Source organism: Nicotiana sylvestris, chromosome 4, assembly GCF_000393655.2.
Source record: "Nicotiana sylvestris chromosome 4, ASM39365v2, whole genome shotgun sequence".
NCBI lineage: Eukaryota > Viridiplantae > Streptophyta > Magnoliopsida > Solanales > Solanaceae > Nicotiana > Nicotiana sylvestris.
The window spans coordinates 16,124,802-16,144,058 of NC_091060.1; the positions used below are offsets into that span (position 1 = coordinate 16,124,802).

The following is a 19,257-nucleotide window of genomic DNA, read 5'->3' on the forward strand; positions in this document are numbered from 1 at the left end:
TCGAGGCAGAGGTCAGGCCGCTAGAGGTGGAGGCCAGCCAGCTAGAGCCCATCCTAGGGATGTAGATCAAAGTGGTGGGGCCCAACCCCGATGTTATGCTTTCCCATACAGACCTGAGGTTTAGTCATTTGTCGCTGTTATCAAAGGTATTGTTCTAGTTTTCCATAGCGATGCTTCTGTTCTATTTGATCGGGGCTCTATTTATTCCTACGTGTCATCCTATTTTGCTTCATATCTGGTTGTGCCTCGTGATTCCTTGTGTGCTCCTGTGTATGTGTCCATACCTGTGGAAGATTCTATTGTTATATATCGTGTCTATCATTCATGTGTGGCTACAATTGGGTGTCCTTAGACTAGCGTATACCTCCTGCTTTCGATATGGTAGATTTTGATGTAATCTTGAGTATGGATTGGCTGTCACCTTATCATCGAATACTGGATTGTTATGCCAAGACGATGATCTTAGCTTTACCGGGGTTGCCTCTATTAGAGTCAAGATGGATTCCTGGCCATTCTACCAGTAGGGTTATCTCTTATGTGAAGGCTCGGCATATGGTCGAGAAGGGGTGTCTAACTTATTTGGCTTATGTCCGCAATTCTAGTGCAGAGGTTCCTTCCATGGATTCGGTACCAGTTTTTCGTGAGTTTCTAGAGGTGTTTCCTGCAAATTTGTCGGGGATGCCACCCGACAGAGATATTGACTTGTGTACTGATTTGGCTCTTGACACTCAGCCCATTTCTATTCCACCATACTGCATAGCCCCGCTAGAGTTGAAAGAATTGAAGGAGCAGTTGTAAGATTTACTAGATAAGGGTTTCATTATACCTAGTGTCTCACCTTGGGGTGCACCTGTATTGTTCGTGAATAAGAAAGATCGATCGATGAGAATATGTATAGATTTCCGGCAGTTGAAAAAAGTCACCATCAAGAACAAGTATCCATTGCCAAGGATTAATGACTTATTTGATCAGCTTCAGGGTGCCAAGGTGTTATCGAAGATTGATTTGAGGTCTAGCTACCATCAATTGAAGATTAGGGCATATGATGTCCCTAAGACAACTTTTCGGACTCGATATGGGCATTACGAGTTTCTAGTGATGTCATTTGAGCTGTTCAAGTCCTATCAGGATTCCTTTGTGATTGTGTTTATTGATGATATCATGATTTACTTCCGCAGTCAAGAGGAGCACGAGAAACATCTTCGGATTGTACTTCAAACTCTGAAAGATAGCCAGTTATATGCCAAGTTTTCAAAGTGCAAGTTTTGGTTGGACTCTTCTTGGGGCATGTAGTATCGGCAGATGGTATTCAAGTGGATCCTAAGAAGATTAAGGCCATTCATAACTGGCCTAGACCCACTTTATCTATGGAGATCCAGAGTTTCTTGGGTTTGGCAGGTTACTACCACCAGTTCATAGAGGGGTTTTCATCTATAGCAGTCCTACTGACCAGGATGGTCCAGAAGGGTGCCCTGTTTAGATGGTCAGACGAGTGTGAGGCGAGCTTTCAGAAGCTCAAGACTGCTTTGACTACGACGTCAATGTTGGTGTTGCCCACAAGTTCAGAATCTTACATGGTGTATTGTGATGCGTCTCACATTAGGCTCAGTGCAGTATTAATGCAGGATGGCAGGGTGATTGCATATGTATCATGACAATTGAAGGTTCATGAGAAAAAATACCATGTTCATGACTTAGAGTTGGCAGCCATTGTTCATGCGCTGAAGATTTGGAGGCACTATTTTTATGGCGTGTCGTGCGAGGTTTTCACAGATCATTGGATGTTCCAGTATTTGTTTAAACAAAAGGATCTCAATTTGAGGCAGAGGAGGTGGTTAAAGCTATTTAAAGACTATGATATCACCATCGTGTATCATCCCAGGAAGGCCAATGTGGTAGCCGATGCCTTGAGTATAAAAGCAGTAAGTATGAGTAGCCTTGCGTACATTCTAGTCATTGAGACACTGCTTGCATCAGATGTTTGGGCTTTAGACAATAAGTTCGTGAGGTTAGATGTTTCAGAGCCCAGTTGTGTGCTACTTTCCATAGTCGCTTGGTCTTCCTTATATGAGCTCATCACGGAGAGGCAGTATGATGAACCTCATTTGCTCATCCTTAAGGACAAAATACGGCATGGCGGTGCCAAACAGGTTACTGTTGGAGATGATGGAGTTTTAAGGATGCAAAATCGTATTTGTGAGTCCAATATAGATAGACTTCGTGAGTTGATTCTTAAGGAGGCTCACAGTTCCTGATATTCTATTAATCCGGATGCCGCCAATATGTATCAGGACTTGCGACAACATTATTGGGGGGGGGGATAAAGAAGGATACAGTGGCATATGTATCTCAATGTTTAAATTGTCAGGAAGTAAAATGTGAGCATCAGAGACCTGGTGGTTTGCTTCAGAACTTGGAGATTCTTGAGTGAAAGTGGGAGCGTATCACTATAGATTTTATTGTTGGACTCTCGCGGACTCAGAGGAAGTTCAACGTGGTATCAGTTATTGTGGACAGGCTGACCAAGTCAGTGCATTTCATTCATGTCTTCATCCACGATTAGCTGAGATCTACATCCGCGAGATCGTCTGTCTTCACACTGTGCCCGTGTCTATTGTTTCTGATTGAGGTATGTAGTTCACCTTGCACTTCTGGATGGCAGTATAGCGTGAGTTGGACGCTCAAGTTGAGTTGAGCACAACATTTCATCCTCAGACGAACGGGCAATCCGAGTGCACTATTCAGATATTGGAGGATTTTCTCTGCGCATGTGTTATAGATTTCGGGGGTTCTTGGGATCCGTTCTTGCCACTTGTGGAGTTTGCCTACATTAACAGCTACCAGTTGAGCATTCAGATGGCTCCCTATGAGGCATTATATGGGAGGTGGTGCCGATCGCCAATTGGATGGCGCGAGCCGGGAGACACTTGGACACCCCCTTTACATTCATAAGCATGTTTAGATTGTAACTCTTTTCAAAATATCGCTTTTATCACTAGTTGTTTTTCAAACACTTGTGCATTTAAGCTTAAATCCCCTACTGTTTGAGCCATACTTGTTTATTTGCTAATTGCACAAATTCACAAAAACGCTCTGGCCGGGAACCACACTAGTGGATCCTGAGGGGTGCCTAACACCTTCCCCTTAGGATAATTTCAAGCCCTTACCCTGTCTTTGGTTACCAAACGTAGTTATGAATGAACCCAATAGGTGCCTAACACACCTTAAATTGTTAGATGATGACTCTTCAAAAATGCAATTCCCTTTCCTAAAAGGAAAGAGTTGTCCCAACCAAAATGTCATGAACCCCATTCCGCGAAGGAAAAAGGGGGAGCGACACAAATATACATGGATCCATTTTTTGATGGTCCCGACGGGTCCGTATCATGATTTGGGACCTGGGCGTGTGCCCGGAATTGAATTCGGAGGTCCCTAGCTCGAGTTATCACTTTTTGTCAAAAATTAAAAGTTTAAAGGTTTAATAACTTTAAAGAATTTACCAATGTTTGATTTCGTCGATACCGGGTCTATATCTTAGTTTCAGAACTCAGTATAGGACCATTACTATATTTATGACTTGTCTGTCAAATTTGGTGAAAAACGGAGTTAGTTTGACGTGATTCGGACGTCCGATTGTTAAAATAGAAGTTCTAAAATTTTCTTGAAAATTTTATTTGATTTGGTGTCCGATTCGTAGTTCTAGTTGTTATTTTTGGCAATTTGATCGCGCTAGCAAGTTTGTATGATATTTTTGGACTTGTGTGCATGTTTGGTTAGGATCCCCGAGGGCTCGGGTGAGTTTCGGATAGGCTACAGAGTGATTTTGAACTTTAACGGAATGCTGGTGCATCAAGTCTGAAGACTTCGCAATTGCGAGGTCTGGCTCGCAAATGCAAGCATCGCATTTGCAAAGAAAACTTCACATTTGCGAACATGGGGATATGGGTGGACTTTCGCATTTGCAAGATCGGGGGTCGCAATTGCGATCCCCTGAAGTTCGCATTTCTGAACATTTTGTTCGCATTTACGAAGGTAGCATGAATGTTGAGACTTCGCATTTGCGAAGATTTATCCGCATTTACGGGGTCGCAATTGCGAACCCCAGGTTGCAACACCTGCACCTGATCAAGATCTAAACTTGACGGGATTTTCTCTCATTCTTCAAAATTTCAAACCTAGAAACATTAGAGGCGATTTTATAAGAACTTTTCTTCCCCAATTCATTGATAAGTGATTCTAACTTATTTTCTTTTAATCTTCTATTACATTTCAATAAATTTCAATCTAAAATCTAGGATTTTCATGCTAGAAATTTGGGGTTTGGGTAGAACTATGGATATTTGTAAAATTGAAATTTAGACCTCAAACTAAGGTCGGATTTCGAAACAAATTACATGACTGAGCACAAGAGTGAATGAGTAATCGGGTTTTGGTCCGAATTTCGGGTTTGGACCCGGTGTCACAAGTACACGAGCTACTAGAATAGTACGAACAAGGCTCTGAAATAACATAAAGCTGTCTGAAAAGAAAGTACACAACTAAAAAAAGGGAAGTGGACTCCAGGAACTGCGGGTGCTGAGCAGATGTACCTCAAGTATCCACAAACTATCCAATCTGAGCACGCTAATAACCACCGCTGGGACTGACTCCAAAATCTACACAAGAAGTGGAGAGTGTAGTATGAGTACAACCGACCCCATGTACACCGTAAGTGCCGAGCCTAACCTCGACGAAGTAGTGACGAGGCTAAGGCAGGTCACTTACACTACAACATGTACGTAGTATGTAGTAAAGATAGAAAAGGAAATACGGAGCGAAATAAGACAGTCAACTGAAGATAATAGCTACACCCTTAAGAAATAAGTCAGTGATGTTCAAAATTACCAATCCTTAGAGTTTCAAATGAAAATACCGAAAACTAACACAACTTAAGGAAATAAAACATATAGGTTGTTGCGGCGTGCAACCCGATCCCGCCGTTCAACTCAGTCCTCCCTTATTCCACCGTAACAATATCCACAATAAAAATAAATAAAGGTTGCGGTGCGCAATCCGATCTCACCATATAACAATATCAGTATCAAATTTCACCCTTTTTTCACCGTATCAATCCAACCTTATTTCACTTGTTGCAACGTGTATCCCAATCCCATCGTATCAGTATAAATTCACTCTTATTCCACCATATCAATCCACCCTTATTTCATCTATTGCATCATGTAACCCGATACTACCATATTAGTACCAAATACTCAATGAACACAATGAAATCAATAATTCAAATAACAAGAACCACCATAACTGATGAATATAAAGCTGTAACAAATACGTCAATTAGGGCAAATAGAAGTAAGTCATGAAAACATGAAAAGGTCTTAACATTTTAACAGGAGAAACAATAATTGACAAGTAGCAATTAAAGTATGGAAGGCATTTAGGGCACACAATAGTTATGGCATGGAAGCTGAAAATTAAGGAAAAGCGGAAAATTCAGTGAAACAAGTAATTCGGCAGCGTATAAGCACTCGTCACCTCGCATATACACCGCAACACATGAAATTCACATAGAACATAGTCTGAGGGTTCCTAATTCTCTCAAATCAAGCTTAATCTCAACACTTACCCCACTCCGCAGTCAACTCAAAGCTCTATCGGGGCCTTTCCCTTAGAATCCTCCTGTAAACCCATTCACTCCCGAAGCCTGGTTTTGTAATTTGTTTTAGAATTCGACCTCAATCTGAGGTCTAAATCCCAATTTTTCTAAAATTCCTAATTCTACCAAAAACCCCAATTTCCACCATGAAAATACTAGATTTTAGATTGAAATCTTATGAAATGTAATGGAAGATTAAAAGAAGATGGGTTAGAATCACTTACCAATAAATTGGGGAAGAAAGGTTCTTGGAAAAATCGCCTCTATGGTTCTAGGTTTGAAAATTTGAAGAATGAGAGAAAAATCCCATCAAGTTCAAATTTTACCCAGCTTTCGATGTCGCAATTGCGAACTCTTAAATCCCAGTGATCAAAATCGCAATAAATGGACGCAAATGCAAACCCTGCTGCCCTCACAAATGCAGATCCTTCTTCGCAAAAGCGAAGATCCTCGAAATAGTACTGAGTTGCAATTGCGACTCTGCCTTCACAAAAGCGGAATTTCCAAGTTCGCAATTGCGAACTTACCTCGCAAATACGAGGCTTAAAAATGTGAGATCTGCAACAGACACCAGAAAATAAATGCACTAGCTATGATTATAAGTCGAATTTCACTCTGTAGACTATCCGAAACTCACCCGAGCCCTCGGGGATCCAAACCAACACATGAACACAAGTCCAACAACATCATACGAACTTGCTCCCACGCTGAAATTACCAAAATAATGCCTAGAACTATGAATCAGACACCAAATCAAATGAAATTTTTAAAAAAGCTCATGAACTTCTATTTTAACAACCGGACGTCCAAATCACGTCAAACCAACTTTATTTCTCGCCAAATTTGATAGACAAGTCATAAATATAGTAATGGACTTATACCGGAGTCTGGAACCAAAATATGGACCCGATATAAATAAAGTCAAATATTGGTCAAACCTTTAGATTCATTAAGCCTTTAAACTTTCAAATTTCAACAAAAAGCGATAACTCGAGCTAGGGACTTCCGAATTCGATTCCGGGCATATGCTCAAGTCCTAAATCACGATACGGACCCACCAGGACCGTCAAAATATGGATCCGGGTCCGTTTTCTCAAAACATTGACCAAAGTCAACTCAAATAAATTTTAAGGCAATGTTCATATTTTTATCAGTTTTTAACATAAAAGCCTTCGGGAAAGACAGCCGGACTGCGCATGCAAATTGAGGAAGGCTAAAATAAGGTATTTGAGGCTTCGAATCACAGAATTAGGTTCTAAGATTCTAGATGACCTTTCGGGTCATCACATTCTCCACCACTAAAACAACCGTTCGTCCTCGAACGAACATAGAAAATTACCTGGGCTGGTGAAAAAGTGTGGATATATACTTCGCATGTCCGACTCGGACTCCAAAGTACCTACCTTGATCGGCTGACCTCTCCACTACACTCGAACTGAAGGATAACTCTTTGACCTCAACTGTCAAACCTACCAGGCTAGAATAGCCACCGACTCCTCCTCATAAGTCAAATCCTCATCCAATTGGACTGAGCTGAAATCTAACATATTGGACGAATCACTGTGATACTTACGGAGCATGGACACATGTAATACTGGATGAACGACTAACAAACTAGGTGGAAATGCAAGCTTGTAACCCATATCACCCACTCTCTCAAGAATCTCAAAAGGTCCGATATACCTAGGGCGATACTTGCCCTTCTTTCCGAACCTCATAATACCCTTCATGGGTGAAACCCAGAGAAATACCCTCTCTCCGACCATAAATGCAACGTCACGAACTGTACAATCGGTAACTCTTTTGCCTAGACTGAGCTGTGCGAAGTCGATCCTGAATAATCTTGACCTTATCCAAGGAAACCTGTACCAAATCTATACCCAACAATCGAGGCTCCCCCGACTCAAACTACCTAACTGGCGAACAACATCGCCTCCTGTATAACGCCTCATAGGGAGCCATCTGAAGGCTCACCGATAGCTATTGTTGTAGGCAAACTCCTCAAGTGGAAATAACCGATCCCAAGAACCTCTAAAGTCTATAACACAAGTGCGGAGCATATCCTCCAATATCTGAATAGTACGCTCGGACTGTCTATCCGTCCGAGGATAAAATGCTTTGCCCAATTCAACCTACATGCCTAACTCACGCTATACTACCCTCGCAAAATTTGAGGTGAACTGTATACCTTGATCAGAAATGATAAACATGGGCACACTGTGAAGACAGACGGTCTCGCGGATTATAAATCTCAGCCAACCACTCTGAAGAATAGTTAACTGCCATATGAATGAAGTGCGCTGACTTGGTCAGCCTGTCCATGATAACCCATATCGCATCGAACTTCCTCTGAGTCCGTGGGAGTCCAACAACAAAATCCATAGTGATGCACTCCCACTTCCACTCAGTAATTTCCAACTTCTGAAGCAAACCACCAGGTCTGTGATGTTCATACTTTACTTGCTGAAATCTAGACATCAAGATACATATGTAACTAAATCCTTCTTCATCCTCCTCAACCAATAATGCTGTCGTAGGTCCTGATACATCTTGGCGGAGCCCGGGTGAAAATAATACCAAGAACTATGGGTCTCCTTAAGAATCAACTCACGAAGTCTATCTATATTAGGCACATAAATACGACTTTGCATCCTCAAAACTCCATCATCTCCTACAGTAACCTGCTTTGCACCTCCAAGCCGCACTGTGTCTCTAAGGATAAGCAAATGAGGGTTATCATACTGCTGCTCCCTGATGCGCTCAAACAAGGAAGACTGAGTGACTGTACAAGCTAGAACACGATTGGGCTCTGAAACATCCAATCTCATGAACTTATTGTCCAAGGCCTGAACATATGATGCAACCGGTCTCTTAGTGACTGGAATGTATGCAAGGCTGATTATACTCACTGTCTTTCTACTCAAGGCATCGGCCACCAAATTGGCCTTCTCGAGATGATATAAGATTGTGATATCATAGTCTTTCAATAGCTCCAACCACCTCCTTTGCCTCAAGTTGAGATCCTTTTGTTTGAACAAATACTACAAGCTCTGATGATCCATGAATACCTCACACGACACGCCGTAAAGGTAGTGCCTCCAAATCTTCAGCACATGAACAATGGCTGACTATATTAAGAGATGAACAAGATAATTCTTCTCATGAACTTTTAGTTGCCGCGACGCAATGCAATCACCCTGCCATCCTGCATTAATACCGCACCAAGTCCAATATGAGATGCATCACAATATACCGTGTAAGATCCTGAACCTGTGGGCAACATTAACAATGGCGCCATAGTCAAAGCAGTCTTGAACTTCTGAAAGCTCACCTCACACTCGTCTGACCACATGAACGGGGCACCCTTCTAGGTAAACCTGGTCAATGAGGCTGCTATAGATGAAAATTCCTCTACAAACTAATGTTAATAACCCACCAAACCCAAGAACCTCCAGATCTCCGTAGCTGAAGTAGGTCTAGGCCAATTCTGAACTGCCTTAATCTTCTTAGGATCCACTTGAATGCCCTATGTCGATACTAAATTCCCCAAAAAAGCAACTGAGTCCAACCAAAACTCGCATTTTGAAAACTTAGCATATAACTAGCTATCCCTCAGAGTCTGAAGTATGATTAGAAGATGCTACTCTCGACTGCAAGAGTAGACCAAGATATCATCAATAAATATAATTACAAAGGAATCTGAATAGGGTTTGAACACCTGGTACATCAAATCCATAAATGCTGCTGGGGCATTTGTCAACCCAAATGACATAACTAGAAACTCATAATGCCCATACCGAGTCCGAAAAGCTGTCTTAGGAATATCAGATGCCCTAATCCTCAACTGATGGTATCAAGACCTCAAATCAATCTTTGAAAACACCTTGGCACCCTGAAGCTGATCAAATAAGTCATCAATCCTTGGAAATGGATACTTGCTCTTGATGGTGGCTTTGTTCAATTGCCTATAATCTATACACATCCTTATCGATCCATCCTTCTTCTTCACAAACAACATAGGCACACCCCAGGGGTGAGACACTAGGTCTAATGAAGCCCTTATCAAGTAAATCTTACAACTACTCCTTCAATTCTTTCAACTCTAGAGGGGCCATTTGGTATGGCAGAATAGAAATGGGCTGAGTGTCAGGAGCTAAATCAATACAGAAGTCAATGTCTCTATCTAGTGGCATCCACAACAGATCTATAGGAAACACCTCTGGAAACTCACGAACAACTGGTACTGAATCCATAGAAGGAACCTCCGTACTAGAATCGCGAACATAAGCCAAATAAGCTAGGCACCCATTCTCGACCATATGCTGAGCCTTCACATAAGAGGTAACCCTGCTGGTAGAATAGTCAGGAGTCCCTCTCCACTCTAATCGAGGCAACCCAAGGAAGTCTAAGGTCACTGTCTTAGCATGACAATCCAATATAGCATGATAAGGTGACAACCAATCCATGCCCAAAAATGACATCACAATCATTTGAGAAGTAGAAGATCTATACTAGTCTCAAGACTCCTAATAGTAACCATACATGAACAATTGACATGGTCTACAATTATAGAATCTTCCACAATTGTGAACACATACATATAAGAACTCAAAGAATCACAAGGCACAACCAGATATAAAGCAAAATAGGATGACACATAGGAATAAGTAGAGCCCGAATCAAATAGAACTGAAGCATCTATATGGCAAACTGGAACAATACCTGTGATAACAACGTCTGATGACTCAGCCTCAAGTCTAGCTAAGAAAGCATAACATCAGTGTTGGGACCCATCACTCTGAACTACATCCCTAGAACGACCTCTAGTTGGCTGGCCACTACCTCTAACAGCCTGAACTCCACCTTTAGTGGCCTAACCTCCACCTCTAATGGCCTAACCTCCACCTCTATCTGCCTAACCCCTGCTCTAGCTGACTGAGTGGACGGTGGTGTAACTGGTGCCAAAATCATGGCATGAGAACTTTACTGTGGCGTGCCACCTAATAATCTCGAACAGGTCCTCCTGATATGCCCAAAACCACCATCCTCAAAACAACCATCTTGGTGCTGTGGCTGTTGAAACAAAGATTGACTTGAATGGGCCGAATAACCAGGGTGATAACTCTGAATATGAGGTGCATGGATGAGAGCTGATGGTGCACTGTAGGCTAGCTGCCTAGAATGAGGCACATAAGGACCATGACTCCTTGAAGCACTTTGGGATGCCTGAAGCGCTTACTGAAATGGTTCGGAAGGATAGCCCCTACCAAAAGTACCCTTGTCTCCAGATGAGGCACCACTAAAACCACTGGAATGATGAGGCCTCTTATTGGACCCATACCCTCTCTCTTGTGTAAGAACATCCTCGATCCACCTGGCGACATTAGCAGCCGCCTGAAAATAAATCTCACCCCCAGTCTCCTTTGCCAATTGTAGCTTAATAGGGTGAGCGAGTCCCTCAATAAACCTCCTCTCCCCCCTTTCTCTCGGTAGGAAGTAAAAGAATAGAATGACGGGCTAGATCCACAAAATGGGTCTCATACAGAGTGACTGACATATTGCCCTACTGGAGACGCTCAAACTACCTGCGGTAACTCTCTCTCAGTGTGATAGGAAGGAACTTCTCAAGAAATAGCATAGAGAACCAGTCCCAAGTAAGAGCAGGCGACCCGACTAGTCTGGTCAACATATAATCTTTCTACCACCTCTTGGCGAAGCCAGTCATCTAAAACATAGCAAAATTGACCCCATTGGTCTCACCTATACCCATGTTCTACAGCACCTCATGACAGCGGTCAAGATAATCCTGAAGTGATCTGGGAAGAGTTTGGTAAACTTGTCCAATATCAATAAGCCCTCAGAAGACATGGGATGTCCATAACCGGCCTGTGCCGCAATAACTGGTTGGACTACCCTAAATGGTAGGGCTGCTAGAGTATGATACTAGGGAGCCATCTGCTCCGGAGTGTGAGTAGCGGGAGATTGTGATCCTCCCCCAGCCTGAGAGATGGCTTGTTCCATAGGAAATGTACCGGCCTAGGCCACACTCTCCATAAGGACCACCAAACGGACTAGAGCATCCTGAAGCACAAGAGTGGCGATAAACCCCCCTAGGACCTGATCTGTTCCAACATGTGCAATCTGAGCTGAAACCTGCTTATCAAAATCTACTTGAGGCTCCACTACGGGTGCTACTGCTCGATCTCTAGGCTGATCTCTACCTCTGCCTCTAGTGCGACCTCGGCCTTGACCCCTACCCCTCGTAGGAGCTTCCACTAGGGGCTCCAGCTACTCTCCAGTTGAAGATGCAGTGGGTGTTCTAGCCATTGATCGGTTCCAAAACTGTACTACTATTGAGTAGCAAGGATGGTCGATGTAGTTTTACCCAACAAAGGTCGGGATCGAATCCACAAGAAGTTAATTAGTTTGGAGTTAGGTTTATATCTGAGAAGAGATTCGGGGTTTACTCTTAATTGTACTTCCACAAATGGTTGGTTATTTTCTACTTCTACTTGTATTCTATCGCATGCAATATTTGAAACTAAGTATAATGTTTTTATTGGTTATTTTATAAGATTAAAAGGGACTAGGGTAATGACTTCCGCCTAGGTGGATACCTAACGGGTAGCAAGAATCTAGGGAAATCACGTGATTAATTGGGGTCGTGATGTAGCTATCACTCTCGGGTGCTCACTCTATATCTCTCGGTAATTTGAGTGATTTTACCCAATTTGGCTTTCTCAATACCAAATGAATATTCATGCAATTCAAGTGACTTTAGCTCAAGTCGGGTATTACTATCTCTAGGTTTAACCCTTTAATTGGGGCTATCAATTTCTTGAGTTCACCCCAATTCCTTGTTATCCTAGTTTTCCTAGACGTAGTCCCTCTTTCTCAAGTAGAGACTAAGTCATAAAGGCATGAACAATGTTTGCAACCATTAATTCAAAAGTTCAAGCAAGAACTTGGCTAAAAATCACTAACCCATACACATTCAAGCCCTAAAATTCAAATCTCATTAAATACCCACTTTAGGGTTGGGTTACAACCCTATCTATGGGTTTAGCTACTCATAATAATAGCAGAAATCAAAGATAAAGAGAAGATGAAATCCATAATGCTAAATTAACAGATGAAAATCTAAAGTTATAAGGTAAATCTTGTACAAAATTGCCCAAAAAGGAAAAACTAGCCGTCTCACGTACTCAGCAAAACATAACATAACCTAAAAATGTGAAAAAGATCTATTTATACTAGGCTGAAATTCTCAGACAAAAATGCCCATGCGGAGGTTTCACAGACGCATAATTCTAACCGTGGTCGCACTTTTGCTTTCGTGACCGCATAGTTTTGAGCGCGGTCCGTGTTTCTTCATATCTGAGACATGGCTACAACTTGCTTCGGGGAGCACGTAATTGTCACCACGTCTGTGTGAGAGCCTTTTAGTGAGCTCTCTGAATCTAAGCAAACGCGGTCAGGGAAATACCAATCGCGGGCGTGGTAGTATTTTCGCAGCCGCCAATTTCCAGCGCGGTCCGCATCCATGTCTGTGCCCAAAATCCACCTCTCTGATTCTCCCTTTCGCGGTCCGTGAATTCATGATCGCGTCTGCAGTTACACTTTTGCGGCCGCACTTTTCTGTCGCGGTCCGCGTTCTACAGTCTTGGCCCAACATTGGTCTTTGTTCAGGTTTTTGACTCCTTTATGAGTTGATCATGGCCACTTTGGCTCATTGTGAACAATCCCTGCAAGCAAGCATATTATGTTAGTTTTCGGAAATACCTTTACGCATTTAAAGCCCAAAACGCAAGTAAAAAAAGAGAGCAAATAATGGTTAAAATTCCCACTTATCAACTCCCCTAAACTTAAGCGTTTGCTTGTCCTCAAGCAAATAAGGTTATTCCTACCCCCATTTCAACAAAACGGAAGGATATTTCAGCTGCCCTAATGTGACTCAAACATGCATCAATTGGTACTAACAATTACCCTTAACACAAATGAATTATCAACAATACACAACCTTTTAAATACCCTAGTTCTAATGCAACACAAGAGCATTATGAGTTGAATTAACTCACCAAGGAAGCTCATTCTACTACGTAGGTCATTGTGGAACCCAAGCTCTTCTTCCTCTACTCTCCATAAGCAAATCTCACTTTAGATTGTAGCACTCAAAACAAGGATTGTGGAGAAGTACACTCATCTCTCTCAAGGGAATGTCACAAGTCCATCTCTAAGTACCATAAGCTTGCCCCTTATGTGAATCACCACTAAAATAAGCTCATTCAACTCAAAATCATATAGGCCTATTATGGGAATGTAATGAAGGCTTTTGATTCAAGGTAGAACTTATTGGCATATGATGGTTTCATCTTTTCTTAAGCACTCCATTTTATCAATTCGGCCCACACTTTCTTGACTCTTTGAGTCATTTTCTTCTTCCTTAGGGGAACTAGAGAGACACACTGTCACTCTTTCTTGCTCATGATGATCATTTTTTCTCTTTTACTAATCTTTCCATTCCTTTCATCATTGCTTTCTTTGAATCCCTTCACTTTTTCCATCTTATTCACTTTCTTTTTGACATACTTCTTTTTGGCTTTTCTTTCTTTTCTTTTGCCTTACCTTTTATTTATTTTGTAACTTTTATCATTTTCACATTCCTCGTCTCTCCCCCAAACTTATGCTTTTGCCAACTGTGAATGCTAAGGAAATATCAGGTGCCAAGAGAGGGTCATTATAGAACAGATAAAGGCTTGTATCATGGTTATTGAAAAAATAAGGGCTTCGTCTCAACGAGGTTGACTAGGGATATCATATTTGATGGGCTATGGATGCTTTCAAGTTTCAGGTTTGATCAAAGAAAGCCTATAATCATTTCTCAAGCCGAGCTGTACTTAGAATTTCGCCTAGACAAACATTCAGGAAAGTTTTAGACTTATTGGCACGGGACTTGGATTGCTAAAGAGAATAGAGTCGACGGCCCACAACAACCCTAGAAAACATTGACAAACACAAATGGCTCCAAGAAGCCACTCGATGATTGTTTAGTCAACACAAGAGTCTAAAGGTCACAACTAGAATTATTCTTTGGAAATCAACTTGTTTCTAATCATACGGTCGAAGGTAAATGTGTTAGGCCCAAGTGAAGCTTGCCTGAGATACTTTTATTAACTACTACTATTTACACAAAAACATAAATAGAACAGACTCAATCCCTTAAGAAGGTTGTCCTGCCATCCATCATCGGGAAGAGCCACCCAGTTCACACAACATCCACCTTTGGAAAGAACCGTGGCATTAAGAAAATCAAAGGCTTATTGTCCACATAAAATGTAAAAAAGAAGTTAACAACTTAACAAGAAACTACTAAAGGAAATAAGAAACTATGAAGTAAATTACAGAAATCAACTGAATATATACAAAATGGAAGTAAAGCGAATATTTACATAAATGAAAATAAATATATACATCAAATGGTAAAAATATATACATACCAAATGTGAAAGTTACGAATATATACATACAAAAAGTAAAATAAAGAGAAGTAAAGATAAAGAAAAATAGTCTCATAGTTATTACATACCAAAGTTATCCAATTATCATCAAATCAAAATAGACCACCCCCTCCCCAAATAAAAGATAGCATTGTTCTCAATTCTAATAGCAAAATAAGATAAGGGAAAGGGTTAGAGAGTAAATAAAACTCCCTATGTGTTCTGCATTGGGTACGGAACATGAGAGGGGTACTCGGACTGCATATGATCAGCTGCTCCCTCCGGGTCCTCTAACCGGATCTCCAAATCTGACTAGGGGACCACGGGGTTGTAGAGCATCTAGATCAACTCTGCAACACTATGTGTAGCTGCAGCTGGCTCCTCAGACTAGCCAGCTGTTGGTACCTGCTGCTCTGTTGCATGTACTGCTGAGATTTTCTCCTCCATGAGCAAATCCAGTGGGATATCACCAGCTGATGTGAACCTCGCTATATCCTGCCTAAGCTGCTCCACTGATTCCTTTGAAGCCCGAGTCTTCTTCATCTTCTTGACTTGCTTGCCCAGGTCCTTTATAGCTCTTCCATGAATATCCAAAGTATCCATGATCTTCTGCTAGTTTTCCAGAAGCTTCTTCAACGACTCCTCTACCGATGAAGGCACCTGGGGCTATACCGGGGCTGACTGTGTTGCCACTACGCTAGATAAGACAGACAGCTTTGATGTAGTTGCCTGCATCCAATTGTTGATGCTGGACAAAGTCTGAGAAACCCGCAGTATAGTCTAAGGGTATGTGGAAGAAGATGGCACAAAGAACAACATGGTGATGTATGGACCGGATGAAGAAGGAGGTATGACAGAAGATCCCCCTGCTGTGGAAGGCTCTGACCTGACGGCTACTACCCTTGGCTCTTCAGACTGGCCAGTGGAGATAGCAGTTTTACCCTTTGCTTTAGGGTTGTCCGGTCCTTTTGTGCTATTCCAGGAGAAGGGATTCTTTGGCTTTGTCATTGTGTCATAGATCTTCTTCTCAACTCCTTGGTCCTCGAAATACATAGTGAGGAAGTTGGGATAGGGATAAGACTTTTCTTCCTTTCTGACTGCCTTTATAATGTGATAGTACATGAGGTTTCCCACATTAATAGGAAACCCCTCCATGATGTATGCAATCAAGACACATCGGGTGAGTGGGAGTACATTGACATGCTGACACAGATCCAGCCGGCTGCACACAAAGGTGGACCACCCCTTGGCTTCAAAACTGAGGGTGTTTCTGTATATTGGGACTCCTACTGTGAGCCATGCTGGTGTCATCCCTGGGGATAATATTTCTGCCAACCATGGACGGGCTTCTTCATCAAGTGCCAGCTTCTCCAAGTACTTCACAACATCCACATCCTCAAAACCAACATACTCATTCAATATGTGTCCATCAAACCGGATCTTCAAGTTCCGAACCTTTGTCACAATGGTGCCCTTTTTGATGTGATCCCACGTTGGCATAGAATTCCTTAACAAGATATTCATTGGCATCCGGAACTTTGCTGGTAAACCATTTCCACCCTACTCTCTCTTTGAACTGCCTTTTTACATTTGGATTGTGGGGAAGGAGGCCTCTCTCTATGAATTGCCTCTAAAGGGTGAGTGACCTTTGGGGCCACCATTCTCAGAACTTTTGGTAGGCCAATTCACTCACAAATCGGTCAGCCCACACCTCGGACTTTCTGGATCTAGCCAACCCCCAATATTGGTCTCACCCCCTCTCCTATAATCTGGGACCTCATCATCTACCGGAATAGGTGTAGCTGGTGCAGCCGAAGTTGTAGCAGGTGGGGAAGATGGTGCCGAACCCTCACTACCTTCCTCTGAGCCATCAGATGACTCAGAAGAGGAGGTAGTCTCATCTCTCAACTAGTATTTTCCCCGAAACTATGTGGGGATATGAGCGAGCACCGAGTCTCCTTCCGAAGCTTCTCGGAACGGGACATACTCACTAGTATCTGAGTGGTCCGCAGCTCTATCCATAGCTTTTGATGGAAGTTCTCACCTTCCCAATTAATTTATAGACTACTAGGGGTAATTTGGTCGTTCCTTTACCTCTACCTCGGGAGGGTTCTTCCATCCCTTTAGCTGTATCGCTTCTACCTCTGCATCGGACCATAGTCTCCAGCAAATAAGCAATGAAAAATATTAGGACAGAGCTTCAAGCATATGTTGAAATAGTGCAGTTGAAATGCAGAAACTGCTTCTCAAAACCAGGCACCGTGGACCGCTAAAAAGTGAGTGTGTCCGCGAAAGGGCCATCGCGGACCGCGAAAAATTGGGTGCGGCCGCAAAAAGTTTGGGTTTATACTACCAACTCTCTGATCATGGTTAATCACGGACCGTGAAACAATGAACGCGTCCATGAAAAAACAAGCACAGACCGCGTAAAAGTGGACGCGGTCGTGTAAATTCAAACATGGACCGCGATAAACTCACTGTGTCCGTGAACATACATACACACTCAAGTCCCACAAAGTAGGGACCACGGTCCGCAAAAAAGTGGATCGCGGACCGAAAAAACTCAAACAAAACTGGTAGTGAAGAGCATTTGTAACCGAGGGTTTTCACTAAGTGCAATTACAAGCATATCTAATAACCCTATCCCTCATTATGCATGTAAAAAATTACCCACATGAATTTAGGTCTCAATTTGGAATTATTGCATGTATTAAAACCCTAACTAAAAAGAAAGAACTAAAACTAAGAGAAAAGAAGAGCAAGATAAAAAATTAATGCGAGGATTTGAGCACACCAGTTGTGTAATTAAGAGGAAATTGGACTCTTGATTAGTGAAAGGTGAATAGTGCTAGATTTCAGTGAGAGTTTAGGGTGCGAAAAGTGTAAAAGGTCTAGGAATACCCTATTTATATTTATCATATGTGGATCCCATAAACTTACTTGAACACGGCCGCGAAATTCTACTGCAGCCTGCGTTCTTTTACCTGATGAAGAACAACCTCAAGCAACTGGCCGCGGTTGGCGAAATTATGAACGCGAATGCGAACTCAACTTCAGAGAGCTGGTATATTGAGCTCTTCAAGTACGTGTCTGCGAACAAAAAGTGCCCCTGCGTATTGCTAACGCTGGCCGCGGGATTATGGGCGCGGTTCGCGAAATTCCCCATACTTAGGCAAATTTTTCCAGCCAAAGTCCTGCTCTGCACAAACAATTCATACGCAAACTTCACAACCAGTCAATCTAAAATAAATCCCAAACTAAGAAGAAAATCAAAAATAAATAAAAACACATGGGTTGCCTCCCAAGAAGCACTTGATTTAACATCGCGGTATGACGCATATTATCATCATTCACTTGAAATGGATCGATGCCACCATGTGGCTATCATCAAACTTGCCAAGATAGTTCTTCACTCGGTGCCCATTAACTTTGAAGATTTCACCATTTTTGTTTTTATAATCAAGAGTACCAAACAGAGTTACATGCACCACTACAAAAGGGCCACTCCATTTTGTCTTGAGCTTTCTTGGACACAGTCGCAACCGATAGTTGAATAGAAGAACTAAGTCACCCTCCTTGAATTCCTTGTTTAGAGCATATTTGTCATGTAAATACTTCATCTTGTCCTTATACAAGGACGATCTGGAATAAGCATCAAATCGAAACTCATCAAGTTCATTTAGTTGCTCTACCCGGAGATTTGCAGTTACATCCCATTCAAGATTTAACTTCTTTAGCACCCACATGGCCTTATGCTATAATTCCACCGGGAGGTGATATGCTTTCCCAATACCAACCGATACGGGGACATGCCAATTGAAGTCTTGTAAGTTGTTCTATAGGCCCATAAAGCATCGTCAATTTTCCTTAATCAATTAGTCTGATTTGCATTGACAGTGTTGAAAGAATATTTTTGATCTCCCTGTTGGATACCTCAACATGTCCACTTGCTTGGGGGTGATAGGGAGTTGACACCTTGCGAGTGACACCATACTTGGAGAGTAAAGTATCGAAGGCCTTGTTGCAAAAATTAGACCCCCCATCACTGATGATCGCCCTTGGAGTTCCAAACCTTGTGAAGATATTTTTCTTTAAGAACGCCACCAC

The 19,257-nt window shown here is 42.1% G+C and overlaps 2 protein-coding genes across 2 annotated transcripts; one reads left to right on the plus strand and one right to left on the minus strand.

The window, feature by feature from the left end:
• Positions 1 to 378: 378 nt before the first annotated feature.
• On the plus strand, positions 379 to 798 carry LOC138889285 (uncharacterized). Its single transcript, XM_070172574.1, has one exon. The coding sequence runs from the start codon at positions 379 to 381 to the stop codon at positions 796 to 798; it is 420 nt and encodes a 139-aa protein (XP_070028675.1).
• Positions 799 to 18,500: 17,702 nt separating this feature from the next.
• On the minus strand, positions 18,501 to 18,896 carry LOC138889286 (uncharacterized). Its single transcript, XM_070172575.1, has one exon. It carries the CDS (start codon positions 18,894 to 18,896, stop codon positions 18,501 to 18,503), a length of 396 nt encoding a protein of 131 aa, XP_070028676.1.
• Positions 18,897 to 19,257: the final 361 nt, after the last annotated feature.